The sequence below is a fragment of the Dermochelys coriacea genome, chromosome 2, assembly GCF_009764565.3.
Source record: "Dermochelys coriacea isolate rDerCor1 chromosome 2, rDerCor1.pri.v4, whole genome shotgun sequence".
NCBI classification, from domain to species: Eukaryota; Metazoa; Chordata; order Testudines; family Dermochelyidae; genus Dermochelys; species Dermochelys coriacea.
The window spans coordinates 1,347,283-1,370,021 of NC_050069.1; the positions used below are offsets into that span (position 1 = coordinate 1,347,283).

The following is a 22,739-nucleotide window of genomic DNA, read 5'->3' on the forward strand; positions in this document are numbered from 1 at the left end:
CCCTGGCCCTCGGAGCAGGAGCCCCAGCCCACCAGCCCTGTCTGGAGTGCCATGGGGCCAGCTGGGGGGGAGGGGGGGCAGAGCTGGTACCTTTGTATCTCTCCCGCACCTCCTCATAGGCTTGGATAAAGTCCTTCTCCTCCGGGTTGGGGGGCAGGCTGCTGAGGCTGAAAGCAGCCATGGGTCAGCGCAGTGGAGAGCTCCGGGTGTCTCTCATGGGTGCCGAGGCAGGGGCAGGGGCCGGGGCTAGGGCTGGCAGGCAGCAGGCATGGACCGTGAGAGCACAGCCCAGCCCAGCTGCTGGAATGACATTCCAGCCGGCCGGCCCTACCCCTTAAAGGAACAGCCGCCCACGGCTCCAGGGGCTGGGAGGAGACGGCCCACGGGGGCTGCCCCCCCCATGGGGCAAAGGCAGGATAAAGGGGGTGCTAAGCATTCGTATACTGCTGCAGGGAGGGAGCAGGGCCTAGCCCCATATCACTCAGAAGGAGTAGCACAAGTCAGGGCTCCCCATACTCACCTCTGACCCACTTCACCACTCCACGGTGTGGGGAGACATCCAGCCAGCCCTGCCCCCAAGCCCAGCAAGCCGGGGACATCACAGACAGAGTCTGATGGGGAATTATTCCCCTGCCCCAGGCAGGCTAGGACCCACGGCCCTTCCAGAGCACCCACAGCCGTGAGCCGGCCTAGTGACTGCTGACCAGCCATGGATGCAGCCAGCTCGGGGGTGCAGCGCGGCAGCCCTGGTTAACGGCACAGGGCGGCCAGGCAGCTCAGCCAGATGACAAATGCAGCTGATGCAGCAGAAGGGAATTGGGGGCAGGCCAGTCACAGACACGATGCTGGCGGGAACAAAGGACGCAGGCCAGCGTCCTGGCACCGGAACACGGGCCACTTGGGGCTCGGGGCAGCGCAGGCTGGCGGGTCCCCTCCTCCCCCGCCCGCGCCGGCCTGGTGGCAGTGAGCTGGAGATGCAGGAGCCTGCACAACAGAGCTCCCAGTGCGGATAATGGCAGCCCCAGAGCACCCGTGGCTGAGCACTGGGGGACAGAAACCCACCTCGGGGCCAATTGCCCGGCCTCTGCCACTCAGTGGCTGTCTGTGCATCCGGCTCGCAGCCTGTTTTCGTCTGTCTGTCTGTCTGCCTGCCCAATTTCCTCCTAGAGAGAATGGCGACTCCACTTTGCTCCCCAGACCCCCGCAGCCTGCATCCCCCCAAGGAGCCAATGCCCTTAACCTGCAGCTCCCTCCATGGCCCCCCAGACCCCGTGGCTCTACCAGGGTAGCTGGAAATGCTTTTGCTCCCTCGCCGCATCCCAGCCAGGCCGAATCCTGTGGCCGTGAATCCACTTCATGGCCCTTTCCCCGAACTCGCTCGCCCTGGCTGGCTGCACACACAGAGCGTGAGGCTCCTGCAGGCCTGGCTCCGCAGCAGAAGGGATCGTGTCCTTTTATCACGCGGCTCATTCACCCCAGGCTTGTCCCGGGGTCTTTGTAAAACTCCGTCTCTGAACTCAGGCCCTGCCATATTTCCAGCTGCCCCCTCCCCTGTGCTCAGATTCTCCCCCATCCCCATGGCAGGGCCTGACACCCCTACTCCCCTGCACGGAGGCCACTGGCCAGGAAGCAGCCTCTGCTCTGCCCGCTCCTGGGTCAAGTGCTGCATGCGCAGGCCTTGCTGCCATGGCACATGGGCACACATGGCTTGTGGCGCCAGCCACACTCGCCAGGGCAATGTGCGGCTCCAGTGCACAGGCAGAACCCTGGCAGGTACCTGCACCCTGCCCCAGCTGCGCTAGGGACACAGCCGGCAAGGGCACAGAGCTGGGCGGCGAGGGCACAAGATCTGCAGTGAGGTGCATGCATCTGGCCAAGCCCCCACGCCCCAGGACGGGATTTGCAGGGTAACTCGGCTGCTATTCTGAGCTGTCAGCCCCGGATTTGGCTCCAGGACTGCATCTCATTTGCAGCTGCTCCCAAGTCAGGCAAGCGGGAGACCAGCGGGCCAGGTGCCCATCTCTGGGTGCTGCCCTGTTCCAGGAACGCTGGTGAGTCACTGGGAGAACCAGGGGGAGGCAGGAGTCACATACAGGAGGAGAGGGCATCAGCCCTAAATTTAGCTGCCCAAAGCCCCGGGTAATCCAATCTGGTGCGAAGGGCTCAGCGGGAGGGAGGGGCAGAGCCCGGCGCCCGACAGAAATAGTGCGGAAGGTGTTCATTCACCGCCAGGGACATGCCGGCCATTGCCCACAGGCACAGCCCACGGGAGGGCACGGCGGGCACTCCTCAAGGGCAGGGGGGCTCCTGCAGCTTAAGGGGGCTCTGCCAGGGCCATGCTCCTCAGCCGGGCTGGCTGCTTCCCAGCGCTCCTCCACGGCACCATCTCTACGGATCAGGGTGGGGTGCGGACAGGCCGGAGCTGGCGGGGACCAAGCTCTCGCCTGGCACCACAGGGATGGGAGAAGGGAGCTGCAGCCACGCAGAGTCCGTGTCTACCCACAACCCTGGGGAATCCCTCGCTGCAGCGTTGTCGCACCAGGCCCTGAGCTGGCTCCGGCCCCCGCCCGAGCTGCTATCACGCCCCGCCCCGGCCCAGCCCCCACAGTGCACATCCCCTGCCCCTGCCTTCCAGCACAGACCCCATGGCACACTACAAAACACACCCACACACACCACCCTGTTCCCCACACCTCACCCCCACCCCTCAGCACAGACCCCAAAGGCACACCCCATGTGACGAAACGGGACTGTTTTTAATGTTTCCTCTGAATATTGTGAGGATGCCTCAGTTCTTAAGTCTCTAGGTGGTGGGATAAGGGTGTAAGATCACTGCAGAGCCCTAGAGGGCAGGTGTGGGCGGGGGTCTGGACACCGAGAATGGCCGACACCCTGTTTCCTGGCCACTGATGGCCTGGGCCCTTCCCCGCTGCAAGGTGAGAGCTAAAGGGTTGGAGAACAAAGGAATCCGGTGACCTCCTGGCCCAGGAAAGGGACAAAGCCCAGAGGAGGAGGCTGGAGAGAGTTTCAGTTTGGGGCTGGTTGGGGACGAGGAGTGAAGTGCAGACGCGGTTGTCTGGCTCACTGCCAACCCCCCCATGGATCCAGCTGAGGGGTCCTGGTCTCTGCACCTACAAGCTCTGTGTTAGACCATGTTCCTGTCGTCTAATAAACCTTCTGTGTTACTGGCTGGCTGAGAGTCGCGTCTGACTGCGGAGTTGGGGGGCAGGACCCTCTGGCTTCCCGCCGGGGTGGACTGGCTGTGGGAAGCGCACGGAGGGGCAGAGGATGCTGAATGCTCCGAGGTCAGACCCAGGAAGGGGGGAGCCGGGGGAGCTGTGTGTCCTGCAGACAGGCTGCTCCCAGAGAGGAGACTCCCCACAGTCCTGCCTGGCTTCATGGGGAGCAGTTCCAGAGCATCGCCCGCAGACTCCGTGACACCCTACCACCAACCCCCACATGCCATCCCATCCCCCATACCTCACCCCTGCCCCTCAGCTCAGACCCCTACCCCACAGCACACCCCAACACTCACCCCCAACCCCCACACCTCAGCACAGACCCCCACCTCATGGCACACTCCACCGCTCACCCCACCCCCAACCCCCACACTCTGCCCCCCCCACCCGCATGGCACACCCCGCCCCCCCCCGCCATGGTGCACACACCCCACCGCCACCCCCCAGCACAGGTCAGAGCCCCACCCAGAACCCCCAGTCCTCCACCCACACCAGTGACAGCCCAGCTCCCCCACAGAGCCCTCCAGCCGTACAGGTCAGAGCCCCCCACTTAGGACCCCACCCTCGCCCCTATCCCGGGTGACACAGTGCTTCTCCAGGCACCAGCTGCTTTGGCTGGACCAGGCCCTGTCCAGGCCTCAGGCCTTATCCCCACAGCGCCCCCCACAGATGGGTCAGGACTGGAGACACCCCCTCCCAGGCCGTAGCAGGAGGCTCTGCCCTCCCCGTGGGCTGCAGGGGATCAGCGTGCCCCCAGCAGGGGTGGGGCAGTCGGGGGCTCTGGACCATGAGTGGTTGGGCTGACTTGTTCCCACTGCCTGTCTTTATCCTGAATTCAGCAGCCGCAGCACCAGTGCAACATGGCCTGTCCCCAGAGCCGCCGAGCGCAGCTCTCAGCCATGGCAGGCACCAGCCCGGCCGCATGGGCATCAGGGAGCCACACCTTCACAAAGTCAGACTGTTCTTAATGTTTCCTCTGAATACTGTAGGGGTGCCTCAGTTTCCCCTATAAAAAAAACAGGAGGACTTGTGGCACCTTAGAGACTAACATTTATTAGAGCATAAGCTTTCATTGGTTACAGCTCACTTCATCGGATGCATAGAATGGAACACAGAGTAAGAAGATAGATAGATACAGAAAAGGAGGAAGTTTCCATACAAACTGTAAGAGGCTAATTAATTAAGATGAGCTGCTATTAGTAGGAGAAAAAAACTTTTGTAGTGATAATCAAGATGGCCCATTTAGACAGTTGACAAGAAGGTGTGACGATACTTAACATGGGAAAACAGATTCAATATGTGTAATGACCCAGCTACTCCCAGTCTCTATGCAAACCCAAGTTAATGGTATCGAGTTTGCATATTAAATTCAAGCTCAGCAGTTTCTCCTTGGAGTCTGTTTTTGAAGCTTTTCTGCTGCCAAGTTGCCACCCTTAAGTCTTTTACTGAGTGGCCAGAGAGATTGAAGTGTTCTCCTACCGTTTTTTGAATGTTATGATTCATGATGTCAGATTTGTCCCCATTTATTCTTTTGCGTAGAGACTGTCCGGTTTGGCCAATGTACATGGCAGAGGGGCATTGTTGGCACATGATGGCATATATCACATTGGTAGATGCGCAGGTGAACGAGCCTCTGATAGTGCGGCTGATGTGATTAGGCCCTATGATGGTATCCCCTGAATAGATATGTGGACAGAGTTGGCAACGGGCTTTGTTGCAAGGATAGGTTCCTGGGTTAGTGGTTCTGTTGTGTGGTGTGTGGTTGCTGGTGAGTATTTTTGTTCAATATCTTCATAAATGATCTGGAGGATGGTGTGGATTGCACTCTCAGCAAATTTGCGGATGATACTAAACTGGGAGGAGTGGTAGATACGCTGGAGGGGAGGGATAGGATACAGAAGGACCTAGACAAATTGGAAGATTGGGCCAAAAGAAATCTAATGAGGTTCAATAAGGATAAGTGCAGGGTCCTGCACTTAGGATGGAAGAATCCAATGCACCGCTACAGACTAGGGACCGAATGGCTCGGCAGCAGTTCTGCGGAAAAGGACCTAGGGGTGACAGTGGACGAGAAGCTGGATATGAGTCAGCAGTGTGCCCTTGTTGCCAAGAAGGCCAATGGCATTTTGGGTTGTATAAGTAGGGGCATAGCGAGCAGATCGAGGGACGTGATCGTTCCCCTCTATTCGACACTGGTGAGGCCTCATCTGGAGTACTGTGTCCAGTTTTGGGCCCCACACTACAGGAAGGATGTGGATAAATTGGAAAGAGTACAGCGAAGGGCAACAAAAATGATTAGGGGTCTAGAGCACATGACTTATGAGGAGAGGCTGAGGGAGCTGGGATTGTTTAGTCTGCAGAAGAGAAGAATGAGGGGGGATTTGATAGCTGCTTTCAACTACCTGAAAGGGGGTTTCAAAGAGGATGGCTCTAGACTGTTCTCAATGGTAGCAGATGACAGAACGAGGAGTAATGGTCTCAAGTTGCAATGGGGGAGGTTTAGATTGGATATTAGGAAAAACTTTTTCACTAAGAGGGTGGTGAAACACTGGAATGCGTTACCTAGGGAGGTGGTAGAATCTCCTTCCTTAGAGGTTTTTAAGGTCAGGCTTGACAAAGCCCTGGCTGGGATGATTTAACTGGGACTTGGTCCTGCTTTGAGCAGGGGGTTGGACTAGATGACCTTCTGGGGTCCCTTCCAACCCTGATATTCTATGATTCTATGATTTGCTTCAGGTTGGGGGGCTGTCTGTAAGCAAGGACTGGCCTGTCTCCCAAGATCTGTGAGAGTGATGGTTTGTCCTTCAGGATAGGTTGTAGATCCTTGATGATGCCTTGGAGAGGTTTTAGTTGGGGGCTGAAGGTGATGGCTAGTGGCGTTCTGTTGTTTTCTTTGTTGGGCCTGTCCTGTAGTAGGTGACTTCTGGGTACTCTTCTGGCTCTGTCAATCTGTTTCTTCACTTCAGCAGGTGGGTATTGTAGTTGTAGGAATGCATGATAGAGATCTTGTAGGTGTTTGTCTCTGTCTGAGGGGTTGGAGCAAATGCGGTTATATCGTAGCGCTTGGCTGTAGACAATGGATCGAGTGGTATGATCTGGATGAAAGCTAGAGGCATGTAGGTAGGAATAGCGGTCAGTAGGTTTCCGGTATAGGATGGTGTTTATGTGACCATCGCGTATTAGCACCGTAGCGTCCAGGAAGTGGATCTCTTGTGTGGACTGGTCCAGGCTGAGGATGATGGTGGGATGGAAATTGTTGAAATCATGGTGGAATTCCTCAAGGGCTTCTTTTCCATGGGTCCAGATGATGAAGATGTCATCAACGTAGCGCAAGTAGAGTAGGGGCATTAGGGGACGAGAGCTGAGGAAGTATTGTTCTAAGTCAGCCATAGAAATGTTGGCATACTGTGGGGCCATGCGGGTACCCATCGCAGCGTCACTGATTTGAAGGTATACATTGTCCCCAAATGTGAAATACTTATGGGTGAGGACAAAATCACAAAGTTCAGCCACCAGGTTTGCCGTGACATTATCGGGGATACTGTTCCTGACGGCTTGTAGTCCATCTTTGTGTGGAATGTTGGTGTAGAGGCTTCTACATCCATCATGGCCAGGAGGCTGTTTTTAGGAAGATCACCGATGGATTGTAGTTTCCTCAGGAAGTCAGTGGTGTCTCGAAGATAGCTGGGAGTGCTGGTAACGAAGAGCCTGAGGAGGGAGTCTACATAGCCAGACAATCCTGCTGTCAGGGTGCCAATGCCTGAGATGATGGGGCGTCCAGGATTTCCAGGTTTATGGATCTTGGGTAGCAGATAGAATACCCCAGGTCGGGGTTCTAGGGGTGTGTCTGTGCGGATTTGTTCTTGTGCTTTTTCAGGGAGTTTCTTGAGCAAATGCTGTAGTTTCTTTTGGTAACTCTCAGTGGGATCAGAGGCTAATGGCTTGTAGAAAGTGGTGTTGGAGAGTTGCCTAGTAGCCTCTTGTTTATACTCCGACCTATTCATGATGACGACAGCACCTCCTTTGTCAGCCTTTTTGATTATGATGTCAGAGTTGTTTCTGAGGCTGTGGATGGCACTGTGTTCTGCACGGCTGAGGTTATGGGGCAAGTGATGCTGCTTTTCCACAATTTCAGTTCGTGCACGTCGGGGGAAGCACTCTATGTAGAAGTCCAGTCTGTTGTTTTGACCTTCAGGAGGAGTCCACCCAGAATCCTTCTTTTTAGTGTTGGTAGGAAGGATTCTGTGGGTTAATATGTTGTTCAGTGGTGTGTTGGAAATATTTTTTGAGTCAGAGACATCGAAAGTAGGATTCTAGGTCACCACAGAACTGTATCACGGTTGTGGCCTGGAGGGACAAAAGGAGAGGCCCCAACTCTTCTGCCAAGCTAAGTGTATAGCTGGAAAGATTAACAATATTGTTGGTGGGTTAAGGGAACTATTGTTGTGGCTCCTTGTGGCATGTAGCAGTTTAGTGTCTTTATCCTTTATAAAGAAGCAAAGTTTGTGTCTTAAATGGCTTGTCTAGTTTTTGTAAAATCTATCCAAACACTTCAACCTCTCTGTCCACTCAGTAAAAGATTTAAGGGTGGCAATTTTGCAACATAAAAGCTTCAAAAACAGACTCCAATGCGAAATGCTGAGCTTGAATTCATATTTAACTTGGGTCCTGAATAAAGACTGGGAGTGGCTGGGTCATTACACATAATGACTCTATTTTACCATGTTAAGTATCCTCACACCTTCTTGTCAACTGTCTAAATGGGCCATCTTGATTATCACTACAAAAATTTTTTTTTCTCCTGCTGATAATAGCTCATCTTAACTAATTACAGGTTTCAGAGTAGTAGCCCTGTTAGTCTGTATTCGCAAAAAGAAAAGGAGTACTTGTGGCACCTTAGAGACTCTAAGGTGCCACAAGTACTCCTTTTCTTAACTAATTAGCCTCTTACAATTGGTATGGCAACTTCCACCTTCTCTGTATGTGTATATCTATCTTTAGTCTATGTTCCATTCTATGCATCCGATGAAGTGAGCTGTAGCCAATGAAAGCTTATGCTCCAATAAATTTGTTAGTCTCTAAGGTGCCACAAGTCCTCCTTTTCTTTTTGCGAATACAGACTAACACGGCTGCTACTCTGAAACCTGTCAGTTTCCCCTAGGCATTTCTTAAGTCTCTAGGTGGTGGGATAACGGGGTGTAATTGTTGCAGAGCAAAGGGCCAGGGTACATAAATGGCCGACACTCTATCTCCTGGCAACTGGTGGCCTGGGCCCTTCCCCTGCAAAGTGAGAGCAAAAGGGTTGGAGAACAAAGGAATCAGGTGACCTTCTGGCCCCGAAAGCAACAAAGCCCCGAGGAGGAGAGGGTGGAGAGTGAGTCAGTTGGGGCTGGCTGGGGACATGGAGTGAAGGGCAGACGGGGTTGTCTGGCTCACTGCCCTCAAAATGGACCCAGCTGAGGGGTCCTGGTCTCTGGACCTACAAGCTCTGTGTTAGACCATGTTCCTGTTGTCAATAAAACTTCTGTTTTACTGGCTGGCTAAGAGTCCCGTCTGACTGTGAAGTTGCGGGGCAGGACCCGCTGGCTTCCCCAGGACCCCGCCTGGGTGGACTCGCTGTAGGAAGCGCACGGAGGGGCAGAGGATGCTGAATGCTCCAAGGTCAGACCCAGGAAGGTGGAAGCCATGTGAGCTTCTTGCCCTGAAGACAGTCTTCTCCCAGAGGAGACTTCCCCATACTCCTGCCTGGCTTTGTAGGGAGCAGTTCCAGAGCATCGCCCGGGGACTCCGTGACAACTGGTGGTAGCGGTGGGATGTACTGCACCCCGTGGATGGCACTTTCTCCAGTAAGTGACTGGGGAGCAGTAAAACAAAGGGGGAGTAACGAGGACCAGGCGTGCTGAAGGCTCAGAGAGGATCGATTTCGGGGGGGCGGTTAACCCCTAGGAGCGTATGACCAGCGAGAACGACTTTTGCAGTAACAGGGTTCCCCTGGGGATTGCAGCGAGCGGTCCCAGGGGCAGAGGAGTCTGCAGCTCAACCCTGGCAAAGAGGTAGTGACCTCGAGAAAGGCCGGCACACTAGGGGTTCTCCCTGGAGACCGTGGGGAGCTGAGAGCACACAGGCCTGTGAGTCCACAGCAATTTGGGAACAGCGGAGTGAGGGCCTGTCACCATCTCCTTAAGAAGGACATTGTAACCCTGTGCAAAAAGAGAGGGTTGCGCATTGGGAAGTTCACCAAAGCACAGTTAATCCTGCAGCTGGAGGAGGATGACCGCTCTAAGGAGCAGATTCCTGACCCCAAATGGGGCTACAGCAGGATCTGGGAGCAGCTGGAGTGGTAGCCAGGCATCCCCAAGACTCCTGTCCCGACCAGACAAGGGTCTTCACGATCGGGTTCCCCATCCGGGGATCGGAGACGGACAGGATTGGAGCCGAGTCCGAGAGAGCAAGAGGACTGGGAGAGACCGCGAGAGCCCGAGAAAGAGCTGCAGAAGCAGCAGCAGCATGAACTGGTGACGGTGGAGCGGAGAGGCAGAGGGGACCTCCCAGGGGTGAGCGGGGATAGACCCCGGGGTGCCAGTTCCACAGGGAAACTCGAGATTAAATTGCTGCCTCTGGTTAACGGGGCGGGGGGGGGTGTGGATGCCCCCTCACTGCCTGTGAGCTGTCTGGCGATTTGAATGAGGGGGACCCTGCGGAACAGCCCCGCTGTCTAGCTCCCTTGCTGGGTCCCGGGGCCATAGACTCTGTCAGCCAGATGGGTGGGGAGGTGGACAGGCTCCTACTCCTGACCCCAACCTATATGTCTGTGTGGAGTTTCCTGGGGTCAGGCCCCTTGGACCTCCAGTGGGAGCAGAAGGTGATGGTCAATGGGGAGACATTCCTGGGGTGGCGAGACCCTGGGACAGAGAGAGCTGTTGTCAGGCCCCGGGTGGTGCAACCCCATCAGATGCTGAGGGGCTGTGTGAGCTCGGTGAAGGTCCCAGGGGTGAAGCCCCTCGCCCTGCCTATGGCCCAGATCCCTGTGCAGACACAGGAGGGGTGGGGCTGGCTGGTCATTGGGGTTCTCCAGGATATCAGCTGTGAGACCCTGTTGGGGGGTGACTGTGTCTCTTTGGGACAGGATCCAGGCCCTGCTCCTGTAATGGCCAAGGGTTTGAATTTGAATCCAGGGAACCAATCGGCTGAGACGGAAATGGTCAGTGAAAATGCAGATTGGCGGGGGGGGGGGGGGAGAGTGTATCAGGATACCTTCCTGCCTGTAACCAGGCAGGTTACAGGTGGGGTTGGGTGGGACAAAGATATTCCCTGCCCCCCTGCACACTGGAGAGGTGGTTCACAGAGGGGGCTCACCCTGGCTCTGATGCTGTAAGGAGAGCAGCGAGCTCGCTGCCTGTCCCCACTGGGACAGCAAGGGCAGCGATGAGCAAGGGGGGAGCTGAGACCCCAGCTGAGGGGGGGGACCCACAGGCAGGGCAGGACAGCTGCCAACCAGGTTCGCCTTGTCCAGAGGCGCTGCTGGGAAGTGATCCCACGACAGGGAGGGAGCGACCAGGGACAGGGCTCAGCGAGGCTGTGACCCCAGGCCCAGCCCGCGAGAGGGAGCAGGTCCCGCTCCCTCCCCCAGCAGCTGAATTCCAGACCGAGCCGCAGGAGGATCCCTCCTTGGAGGAGCTGAGGGAACTTGCTGGCCACAGGCTGCAAACCCCCGTGGGGAAGGCTGCAGGGACAGATCCCCGTGGGAGAAGGGATTCCTGGACCGGGAAGGGGCTCCCCCAGGGGAAGTAGAACTGTGGGGGATCAGGAGGCAGCTGGTGGTGCCCCAGAAGTATCGCCACCGGCCCTGGTGTCTATTGATGACATCGGTATCTCTAGCCAGACCTGGGAGGAACATGTGTCGCAGGTGAAGAGGGGGCTGGGTCGCCCCAAGGAGGCAGGACTGATGGTAAAAGCTGGAAGGTGTAAGGTGGGGATGGCAGAGGTGTCGTACCTGGGCCACAAGGTGGGGAGCGGCTGCCCAAGCCCAGAGCTGGCCAAGGTCAAGATGCGGGCTCTTAACCAAGAGAGCTCAAATCACAGCCCTCCAGACTGGAGCGCTAGGAGAAGACCCGATCCCAGTTTGAACCCCAGGAGATTTGGAGTGGAAAAAGGGCACGGGCCGCATAAACCTTCCCACTTGCCACCAGCAAGTGCCATCAAGCACACCTGACCCAAGGAAGGGCGTAAAACTGGAAGGGCCTGATGTAACTCCCACCAAGGAATAGGAGACATGCTGGGGCATCCATGGGAACGTTGGTGGGTTCAAACTTACCCAGGTCACCAGCTAAAATGACCTTGCTCAGTTCAGTCTCGAAGAGGGGAGAGATGTGACCAAGTGGGACTGTTCTTAATGTTTCCTCTGAATACTGTAGGGGTGCCTCAGTTTCCCCTATGATTTCGTAAGTCTCTAGGGGGTGGGATAATGGGATGTAATTGTTGCAGCGCAAAGGACCAGGGTACATAAATGGCCAACACTCTGTCTCCTGGCAACTGATGGCCTGGGCCCTTCCCCCTGCAAGCCCAGGGCAGGGGGGTGGAGAGAGAGTCAGTTGGGGCAGGCTGGGGACATGGAGTGAAGGGCAGACATGGTGGTCTGGCTCACTGCCCCCCACAATGGACCCAGCTGAGGGGTCCTGTTCTCTGCACCTACAAGCTCTGTGCTAGACCATGTTCCTGTCATCTAATAAATCTCTGTTTTCCCAGCTAGCTAAGGGCCACGTCTGACTGTGGAGTTGGGGGGCAGGACCCTCTGGCTTCCCCAGGACCCTGCCTGGGCGGACTCGCTGTGGGAAGCGCACGGAGGGGCAGAGGACGCTGAATGCTCCCAGGTCAGACCCAGGAAGGGGGAAGCCGAGTGAGCTGTGTGTCCTGCAGACAGGCTGCTCCCAGAGATGAAGTGAGCTGTAGCTCACGAAAGCTTATGCTCTAATAAATTTGTTAGTCTAAGGTGCCACAAGTCCTCCTTTTCTTTTTTGCTCCCAGAGAGGAGACTTCATCAGAGTCCTGCATGGCTTCATAGGGAGCAGCTCCAGACATCGCCCAGGGATGCCGGGACAGTGGTGTCAAGGCGTGATGGGGAGTCAGGGCCCTGCACCCCCACTTCCTGCAATTCCCCGCGACTCTCAGCCAGCCAGTAGAACAGAAGGTTTATTAGAGACGACAGGAACACAGTCCAGACCAGAGCGTGCAGGCATAAACAGGACCCTTAGTCAGGCCCTTTTGGGGGGCAGGGAGATTAGACCCTAGCCTCAGGGCTCCCTCCTCTTCCCCAGCCAACTCCCCCAAAACTGGAAACCCCTCCAGCCGTCTCCCCCAGCCTCCCCGCAGCTCCTCCCCCAGGCTTTGTCCAGTTCCCTGGACAGAAGGTGTCACCTGGCCCCAACCCCCCTCCTAAGGGAAGCCTCCCATTCCCAATGAAATTCCCCTGCAACATCCCCAGGTCAATGCTCCCCCCTCCCTGCTGCATCACACGTGGGGGGCTGGGGGCTGCAGCGAGACCCGCCCCCCTCACACTGACTGGAACTGGGGAAACCCCACAGGCCCATCTGGTCTGTCCCTGGGGCCTGGACCTGCCTGGCCTGGGGGCCCTCTGGTCTGGTCACTGGGCTCTGCCCATCCTGGTCTGAAATGAGTCCACACCCTGAGGGGCGACTCCCAGTCCTCATCCCGGTGCCCCGAAACCTGAGCTGTTGCCATGCTGCCCATGTCTGACCCCCACTGGGCCTGGCACAGCTGGACACAGGGGGGCTGGGGTCCCCCTGTCTTCCCCGTGTGTCCTCTGGCCTTGCACAGTGGGGCATGATGGGGGCAGGGTGGGGGCAAGGTAAGCCTGCCCTACGTCTCCCCCACCCCCAGCCTGGCACAGTGAGATGTGGCTCATGGGGCCACAGGGCCTGGGGGGAGGGGCTGTCTTCAGCACCCCACACAGCACTCTAGGGGAAAGCAGGGCCCGTCTCCGGCGCCCCCACACCGGGCCCCCGCTAGGTGCTCCCGAAGGCCCAGTGCTGGCTACTGACTGGGGGTGACTGAGGCTGACGCCCGCGGGCCCCCGGCCCTACATCCAGAAGCAGCTCTTGGAGCTGGGGCACGGTACCCGGCTGCGGGACAGGCCGGGCTCCCACACACCCACCAGCTGGCAGAGGCGGGCGCCAGGGCAGGGAGCCAGGACCTTGCACGGCCCCCGCACCCCCTTTGCTCAGTGTCAGGGGGCCCCCTAATGGCAGCTGCTGTCACTGCAGGGAGACCCTGGGCAAACCCCAGCACAGGGCGGCGAGGGGCTGCCCACCCTCCAGGCACCCCCAGGAGCGGCTTTACCAGGGTGTCCGGTGCGGCAGGGGGTGCTCTGCACAGGAGCCAGGGCCCCCCACTAGTCCCTCCGCGCCCTCCACAGCTTACCCTGCTGGGCCCCTCCCCAGATAGACACACCCTCATGGGCTTCCCCCCACAGGGAACGCCAGCCGCCAGCTCCCTCCAGCTCTCCCCCTGGCTGGGGAGAGGGAGCCTCCACTCAGAGCATGTCCGTGGCTCCTTGGTTACAGGAACGGCTGCAAGTCTGGCTCAGCCGGCTCCCCACACCCCTGTGCCCCCTGGACCCCGCCCCACAGCAACTGCCCAGCCACTGGGCAGAGCTCCCAGCAGGGGAAGGGGGCACAATCCCTGACAGAGCTGCACTCCCGTGGGGCAGCCCCCAACCCCCAAGTGCAGCAATATCCTGCCGCCCCCGACAGCCCCACTCAGTGCAGCGATGCCCCACGCTTGCCATGGTCGCACCCAGCCCCACCCATTCTCAATGCAGATTCCCACCCCCACAAAGCCGCCCCACTCCTGGTGCAGCATCGCCCCAACACAGATCCTGCACCCCAGGGTGCTTTGCCATACACAACAGCAGCCCCCCGTAAGCTGCTGCTCCCCTGCAGGGTCCCAGTACTGTCTGCAGGGAGCGACTGCTCCAAGGAGCCCCATGCCAGGGGTCTCTGTGTAGCGTGGGGGCCCTCTGCCCTATTGGAGACTCCTCCATTCCAAAGGGATCTCACAAAACAGGGTGTCTGGCGGACAAAATGGCAGATGAAATTCAACGTTGGTAAGTGCAAAGTAATGCACATTGGAAAACATCATCCCAATGCGACGTACACCAGGATGGGGTCTCAGTGAGCTGTTGCCACTCAGGAAAGAGATCCTGGAGTCAGTGTGGAGAGTTCTCTGAAAACCTCCACTCAATGGGCAGCGGCAGGCAAAAAAGCAAAGAGAATGTTGGGAATCATTAAGAAAGGGATAGATAATAAGACAGAAAATATCCTATTGCCTTTATATAAATCCATGGTATGTCCACAGCTTGAATATTGCGTGCAGATGTGGTCACCCCATCTCAAAAAGGATCTACTAGATTTGGAAAAGGTTCGGAGAAGGGCAACAAAGATGATCAAGGGTGTGGAACAGCTTCTACACGAGGCAAGATTACAAAACCCGGGACTGCTCATCTTAGAAAAGAGATGACTAACAGGAGTAAGGCAGAGGACTATAAAGTCGTGACTGGGGTAGAGACAGTGACTAGAGAAGTTATTTAACCTTTCCCACAACACAAAAACACAGAGGTCACCCGATGAAATTAACAGGTATCAGGTTTAATACAAAACAAGAAGAAATATTTTTTCAGCCAATGCACAACTAACCTGGGGAACTCAATGCCATGGGATTTGGAATGGCCAAAATGGTCAGGGATGAAATGCCATGTTTGGGGCAGGCCTCAACCTCTGACTGGCAGAAGCTGGGAGTTGAAAACAGGGGTGGGTGTCACGGAGCCACGTGCGATGCTCTGGACCTGCTCCCTACGAAGCCAATCAGGACTCTGGAGAAGTCTCCTCTCTGGGAGCAGCCTGTCTGCAGGACACACAGCTCACCCGGCTGCCCCCTTCCTGGGTCTGACCTCAGAGCATCCAGCATCCTCTGCCCCTCCGTGCGCTTCCCACAGCCAGTCCGCCCAGGCGGGGTCCTGGGGAAACCAGAGGGTCCCGCACCCCAACTCTGCAGTCAGACGCGACTCTCAGCCAGCCAGTAACACAGAAGGCTTATTAGACAACAGGAACACAGTCTAAAACAGAGCTTGTAGGTGCAGAGAACAGGACCCAACACCTTCAGATGGCACTTTTGCAGAGGAGGGGCCCAGGCCATCAGTTGCCAGGAGAAAGGGTGTCAGCCATTCTCTGTGCAGACACCATCACACCTGTCCTCTAGGGCTCTGCAACAATCACACACCCTTATCCCACCACCTCGATACTTAAGAAAGGCATAGGGGAAACTGAGGCACCCACACTGTATTCAGAGAAAACATTAAGAACATTCCCACTTCATCACAGTGGGTCGCTCCATAATTGCTTTCTGTTCACTGCCCCAGAAGCTCTGATACAGACTACTGCTGAAGACAGGGCTAGTTGACCTGTGCTCTCGCCCAGTACAGACGCTCTTATGTTCCCACAACATGGCCCCGACGTTTATAGGTTCTGTTCATGGAGTTTAAGACCAGAAGGGCCCACTGTGACCATCCGGGCTGACCCCGTGTCCTCCATCCCAGAATCACAGAAACGTGGGGCTGAAGGGACCTTGAGAGAACGTCACATCAGCCCCCCATGCTGAGGAAGGGTCAAGTAAACCTACACCAGCCCTGGCAGGTGTGCATCCAACCTGTTCTTAAAAACCATCAACGATGCAGGGACCCCACAACTTCCCTAGAACGCCTGCTCCAGAGCCTAATCCTGAGAGTGGGAAAGTAGTGGCCACGGAGAACAACTGATTCCCCTGAGTAAAAACTTTACCTTCTCTCTCTCCTATCCTGGGCCCTCCACAGCTACAGCACCACACTCACAAAGAGAGCTCAGATTGGGTTTGCAACCTGCTAGAACCTCCACAGCCCGTTCAGCAGCTCTCCATCAGCCAGTTACTCCCTGTTTTGTAGCTGTGCGTCAGATTTTTCCTTCCTAAGTGCAGTGCTTGGCACTTGTCGACTGAATTTCATCTTGCTGATTTCAGACCAATTCTCCTATTTGTCAAGGTCTTTTTGAATCCTAATCCTGCCCTCCAAAGTGCTTGCCACCCTCCCTGCGCGGCGTCACCTGCACATTGTATAAGCCTAAACTTCCCTAGGTGAGCTGTTCCAGTGGCTAATTCCCCTCACTGACAGGACACTGCACCTTCTGGGTAGCCTGAATTTGCCTGGCTTCATCTTCCCAACATCAAATCTCGTTCTGCCTTTTATAGCCAGACTGAAGAGCCGTCTGCCATCAGAAATCTCCTCCCCTGTAAGGGCTTGTAGACGTGCCCAAGTCACCTCCAAAACGTCTCTTGGATAAGCTAACTGGACGGAGCTTCTTTAGTCTCTCCCTGGGAGGCCGGTGTCCCACACCTCACACCATCCTTCCCAATTTGCCAACATCTTTGTTGAAGTACCAACACCAGAACTAGGCCCAGTGCCCAAGGATGGGCTCACTAAAGCCACACACAGGGATCGCGCCACCTCCGTGCGCTACTTGATGGTTCCCTGGTTATACATTCCAGGATCCCGTTCACCTTATAGCCCCAGCATCGCGCAGGGAGCTCAGGTTCAGCTGGTCCCGTCACGCCCCCTACATCCTTTTCTGTGTCCCTGCATTCCAGCAGCCAGCCCCCAATCTGACACCTGGGGCCCACGGCCTCTATTCCCAGTCATGTGACCCCGCGCTATGACACACGCCAGGCCCCCACGTGGATTAAGCGCGTGAGGTTCAGAGGAACCCACCGTACCAAACAATCCAGACTGTCCCCATATTTACCACACCACCAACTTGGTGTGGGTGCAAATGTTACCAGCAGTGATTTTCTGTTTTCTCCCAGATGATTGATGAAGAAACTGAATAGTGCTGGGCTGAGACCAGATCCCAGGGGGACCCCTCTAGAAACACACCCTCGGGGTGACGGTCCCCCATTCACAATGGCTGCTGGTGATCTGCCAGTCAAGCTGCACTGTTCACACAGCAACTGTCTCTCACCAGGTCCAGAGGGGGAGAACTACGACCCTCTGCCCAGAGCAAGCGCAATCCAACCCTCCACTGTCATCACGAGCACACCCTACCTGCGATCCGGATCACGGCTCTCTCCGCCGGGTCCAGCACGGTCCCGCTGCCCAAGGACGACTTGGTTCTTTTGGTCCTCTGGTGCTTGGCCAGGTTCCAAGGCAGAGTGTCCCCAGGGCTGGGGGAGCTGCTGCTGCCACTTGAACTCTCCTCTGCCATCCTAGGCTTCTCCTTCCTGCCAGCAGACATCAGCTCCTGCAGGGTAGGAGAGCGTCAGAGCCCAGATCCCCACGCCAGCTCTGCCCTGGCACACCTTGCTGCAGTAGCCATGCAACATCCCAGCGAGCCCAACGCACCCATGGACTCAGAGGCACTCCACCATGCAGTCTGACCTTCATTCAGGAGTCTAGCCTCTATGGACACCCACCCTCCCGGCGTCTCCTACACCTGACCACCCAACACACAGTCTGCCCATCTAATACACTAGCACAATCTTTGTACACCCGTCCGCCCAGTGTCTCCTCCCCCCACCACCCAGTCTGCCCATCTAACACACCAGCACACCCAGCAAGGGAGGAGGGGGCAGGAACAGATCCTTGCACAAAGGCCAGGCGCCAGCCACGTGCTGTGCACAGACACCACAGTGATGGCACCAGGACAAAGAGCTGGCCACCTCCCCATAGCGAGAGATACAGCAGCACCCAAACACCCATGGCCACCCACACACACCTACAGCCCCACTGCACCCAAATACCCACGGCCACTCACACACACCTACAGCCCCACAGCACCCAAACACCCACGGCCACCAACACACACCTACAGCCCCACAGCACCCAAACACCCACGGCCACCCACACACACACCTACAGCCCCAAACAAAAACCCACAGCCACCCACACACACCTACAGCCCCACTGCACCCAAAAACCCACCCGCACACATCTACAGCCCCACTGCACCCAAACACCCACTGTGATGCAGCAGGGAGGGGGAGTGTTGACCTGGGAATGTGGCAGGGGAGTTTCACTGGGGATGGGAGACCTGAGAGCCTGTCACCTGAGCCGGGGGGGGGGGAGGAGGTAACACCTCTGCCCTGGAAATGTGGACAAAGGCTGCAGGAGGGAGCCTGCTAGGTGGGTTTTTAGTTTCAGTTTGGTGCTGGAATGCAGGGAACCCCAGGCTGGGGTCTAAGCTCCCTGCTCCCCCAGAAGGACTTGACTGCGGGGTCCTGGTTGTACCCCTAGCTCTGTTTTAGACTGTGATCCTATTGTCCAATAAACCTTCCATTTTACTGGCTGGCTGAGAGTCACAGTGAATCCCAGGAAGAGGGGTGCAGGCCCCGGACTCTCCCACACTCGGTGACAACTGGTGGCAGAGGTGGGATCTACTGCACCCCGTGAACGGTGCTTCCTGCAGTAAGTGACTGAGGAACAGTAAAACGAAGGGGGATTGACGGGGACCAGGCGTGCTGAAGATTCAGAGAGAGACGGTTTCCAGGGGCGGGTAACCCCTGGGAGTGTGTGACCAGACAGAAGGACTTTTGCAGTAACAGGGTCCCCCAGGGGATTGCAGCGAGCGGTCCCGGGGCGGAGGAGTCTGCAGCTCGACCCTGGCAAAGAGGTGATGACCTCAAGAAGGACTGGCACCCTCGGGGTTCTCCCTGGAAATCGTGGAAAGCTGCCCAGGCCTGCGAGTGGCCAGCAGGGAGATGTTTGCTAAATGCCTTAAGAGCGACCTGGTGGAGCTGGGCAGGCCGAGGGGGCTGCGCATTGGGAGGTCCACCAAGGAACAGCTGATTGCCCAGTTGGAAGGGAGGGATCGCTTGGATGACCTGATCCGTCCCTGAGGGAAGCTGCCCGGTGGACGCAGTGTGGGCCCTGGGACCCGACTGGGCTGGGAGGGGTCAGACTGCTGCCAAGGACATCCCAAGACCCTGCCTACCTATGCCTGGGGGAGGGGTTGGGGGAATCCCAGCGAATACCAAGGGCACCCTGGCCTCGGCAGCCAGCAGGGGATCCTCCTGGTGGAGCTCCCCATCCCTGGAGCGGAGGCGGCTGGAATGGGAGAGGGAGATGAAAACGTGAGAGCTGAAGGATCATGAAAAGCAGCGTCAGCATGAGCGGGAAGAGAAGGAGAGGCAACGCCAGCATGAGCAGGAGGAGAAGGAGAAACAGAAGCAGCATGAAGAGAAGCAGAGACAGCATGAACTGGAGCTGGCCAGGCTGAGGAGCAGTGGGGCCCCGGCTGCGGTGAGTAAGGGGGGACCCAAGACTGCAAGGAGCTTTGATAAGTGCTTCCTGGCCCAGCGTAAGGAGGGGGAGGACATAGATAGCTTCCTGACGGCTTTGAGAATGCCTGCGAGATGCACAGGGTTGACAATGCAGACAGGTCCCAGTTTCTCACCCCCTTACTGGACCCCAAAGCCATGGAGGTGTACAGCCGAATGACAGGGGCAGAGGCAGGGGACTACGAACTGTTCAAAAAGGCCCTGCTCCGCGAGTTTGCGCTGACTCCCAAGATGTACCGGAAAAGGTTCCGGAGTCAGCGTAAAACGCCTGAGGTCACATACCTACAACTGGTCAACCGAATGCAGGGATATGCCTGCAAGTGGACAGCTGGGGCCCAAGCTAAAGACGACCTGCTTGACCTAATTGTACTGGAGCAACTGTATGAACAGTGCCCTTCCGACCGGAGGCTATGGTTGGTGGACAAAAAGCTGGAGAACCCACAGCATGCAGGGCAGCTGGCTGACCAGTTTGTGAACAGTCGGTTAGGGGGTAGCAGGGAGGAGTCCCAAAAGAACAGGCCCCCCCACGATGCAGAGAGAGAGGCACCATGGGACCTCCCCACGAGGAAATATGGAGACCCCCCACCCAAGGCGAACGCCTGGCATTGGGACCCTCCGACCTGCTAGAGGGAACCAACGTGACCTGAGCTCCTATCACTGTGGCCAGAGAGGCCACGTACGGACCCAGTACCCCAGGCTCAGGGACAGACTGAGCAGACCCAACCTACCCAGGGTTAACTGGGTAGGGACCCAGCTGGACGAGGGGCAGACGGCCCAAGCAAGGGGGGCTGCCAGCTTACCACCTGCTCAAGAGGGAAGAATACCCCCGGTCAGCTCTGCCAGAGGGCTGGAGGCTCTGGACTCAGGGTTCTCGGTTTACAGGGTGGTCGCGGGGCTGTCCCTCCGGAGCGAGTGCCTTGTTCCCCTGGAGGTGGATGGGAGGAAGGTCAATGGATACTGTGATACGGGCACGGAGGTGACGCTGGCCTGGCCCGAGGTGGTGGCCCAAGATAGGGTGGTGCCCATCACCTACCTGACCCTGATGGGGGGGTGGATGGGACCCCATTCAAGGTGCCCATGGCAAGGGTACACCTGAAATGGGGGACCAAGGAAGGCCCCAAGGACGTGGGGGTGCACCACCATTTGCCCACTGAGATTTTGATGGGGGGGACCTAGAGGACTGACCAAGCAACCCCCAGACCACCCTGGTTGTGACCCGTAACCAGAGCCGGCGAGGGGCACTGCGCCCCGACCTTGGGGAGGGTACCACACCGGAGGCGCAGGACCCTACCCTGGTGGGGAGGGAGCGCCGAGGGGCACGGCTCAGAGAGGCTGTGGCCTCAGACCCGGCCAATGAGAGGGAACCGGGCCCCATCCCTTCCCCAGCCGCTGAGTTCCAGGCCGAGTTGCAGAAAGATCCCTCCTTGCGGAAGCTCAGGGACCTGGCCGACCTCGGTGTGGTACAGACCATGAGGAGAGGTTGCCAGGAGAGGTTCCTGTACCGAGAATGGGCTCCGCCAGGGAAAGTGGAGTCCTGTGGGGTCAGGAGGCAGCTGGTGGTACCCCAGAAGTATCGCCGCAAGCTCCTGTACCTGACCCATGACATCCCCCTCTCAGGACACCAGGGAATCTGGGCACCCGGCAGAGACTGCTACAGAACTTTTACTGGCCTGGGGTCTTTACCACTGTCCGGCAGTATTGCCGATCCTGCGACCCGTCAGAGGGTGGGGAACGCCCGGGACAAGGGGAAACGGCTTTGAAACCTTTGCCCATCATAGAGGAGCTTTCCAGAAGGTGGCCATGGACATAGTGGGACCTCTCAGCAAGACGACCCGGTCGGGGAAGAAATAGAATCATAGAATCATAGAATATCAGGGTTGGAAGGGACCCCAGAAGGTCATCTAGTCCAACCCCCTGCTCAAAGCAGGACCAAGTCCCAGTTAAATCATCCTAGCCAGGGCTTTGTCAAGCCTGACCTTAAAAACCTCTAAGGAAGGAGATTCTACCACCTCCCTAGGTAACGCATTCCAGTGTTTCACCACCCTCTTAGTGAAAAAGTTTTTCCTAATATCCAATCTAAACCTCCCCCATTGCAACTTGAGACCATTACTCCTCGTTCTGTCATCTGCTACCATTGAGAACAGTCTAGAGCCATCCTCTTTGAAACCCCCTTTCAGGTAGTTGAAAGCAGCTATCAAATCCCCCCTCATTCTTCTCTTCTGCAGACTAAACAATCCCAGCTCCCTCAGCCTCTCCTCATAAGTCATGTGCTCTAGACCCCTAATCATTTTTGTTGCCCTTCGCTGTACTCTTTCCAATTTATCCACATCCTTCTTGTAGTGTGGGGCCCAAAACTGGACACAGTACTCCAGATGAGGCCTCACCAGTGTCGAATAGAGGGGAACGATCACGTCCCTCGATCTGCTCGCTATGCCCCTACTTATACATCCCAAAATGCCATTGGCCTTCTTGGCAACAAGGGCACACTGCTGACTCATATCCAGCTTCTCGTCCACTGTCACCCCTAGGTCCTTTTCCGCAGAACTGCTGCCGAGCCATTCGGTCCCTAGTCTGTAGCGGTGCATTGGATTCTTCCATCCTAAGTGCAGGACCCTGCACTTATCCTTATTGAACCTCATTAGATTTCTTTTGGCCCAATCTTCCAATTTGTCTAGGTCCTTCTGTATCCTATCCCTCCCCTCCAGCGTATCTACCACTCCTCCCAGTTTAGTATCATCCGCAAATTTGCTGAGAGTGCAATCCACACCATCCTCCAGATCATTTATGAAGATATTGAACAAAACGGGCCCCAGGACCGACCCCTGGGGCACTCCACTTGACACCGGCTGCCAACTAGACATGGAGCCATTGATCACTACCATTCTGGTGGTGGTAGATTTCACCAGCCGCTACCCCGAGGCAGAGCCCTGAGCTTCCATTGAAGCAGACACCGTGGCAGATGCGCTGCTGACCATTTTCAGCCGAGTGGGGTTCCCCAAGGAAGTCTTGACAGACCAAGGATCCAACTTCATGTCGGCCCTGCTCCAGTGCTTGTGGGAGAAATGTGGGGTCCGGCCCAACTGGGCCTCAGCGTATCACCCCCAGTCCAATGGGCTGGTAGAGACG

The 22,739-nt window shown here is 56.9% G+C and overlaps 1 protein-coding gene across 6 annotated transcripts in view; it reads right to left on the bottom strand.

Annotated features, from left to right (window-relative positions):
- The window catches only part of PLEC (plectin), a 166,566-nt gene that overhangs the window by 115,674 nt on the left and 28,153 nt on the right, over positions 1 to 22,739 (bottom strand). For 4 of the 6 annotated variants that reach the window (XM_043507195.1, XM_043507194.1, XM_043507196.1 and 1 more), the window contains exon 4: positions 17,383 to 17,578. In XM_043507195.1, coding sequence (XP_043363130.1) covers positions 17,383 to 17,578 — 196 coding nt within the window. Of the gene's footprint in view, positions 1 to 90; positions 279 to 17,382; positions 17,579 to 22,739 lie in introns of those variants that run through there. The other 2 variants (XM_043507202.1, XM_043507200.1) reach the window with 2 other exon arrangements.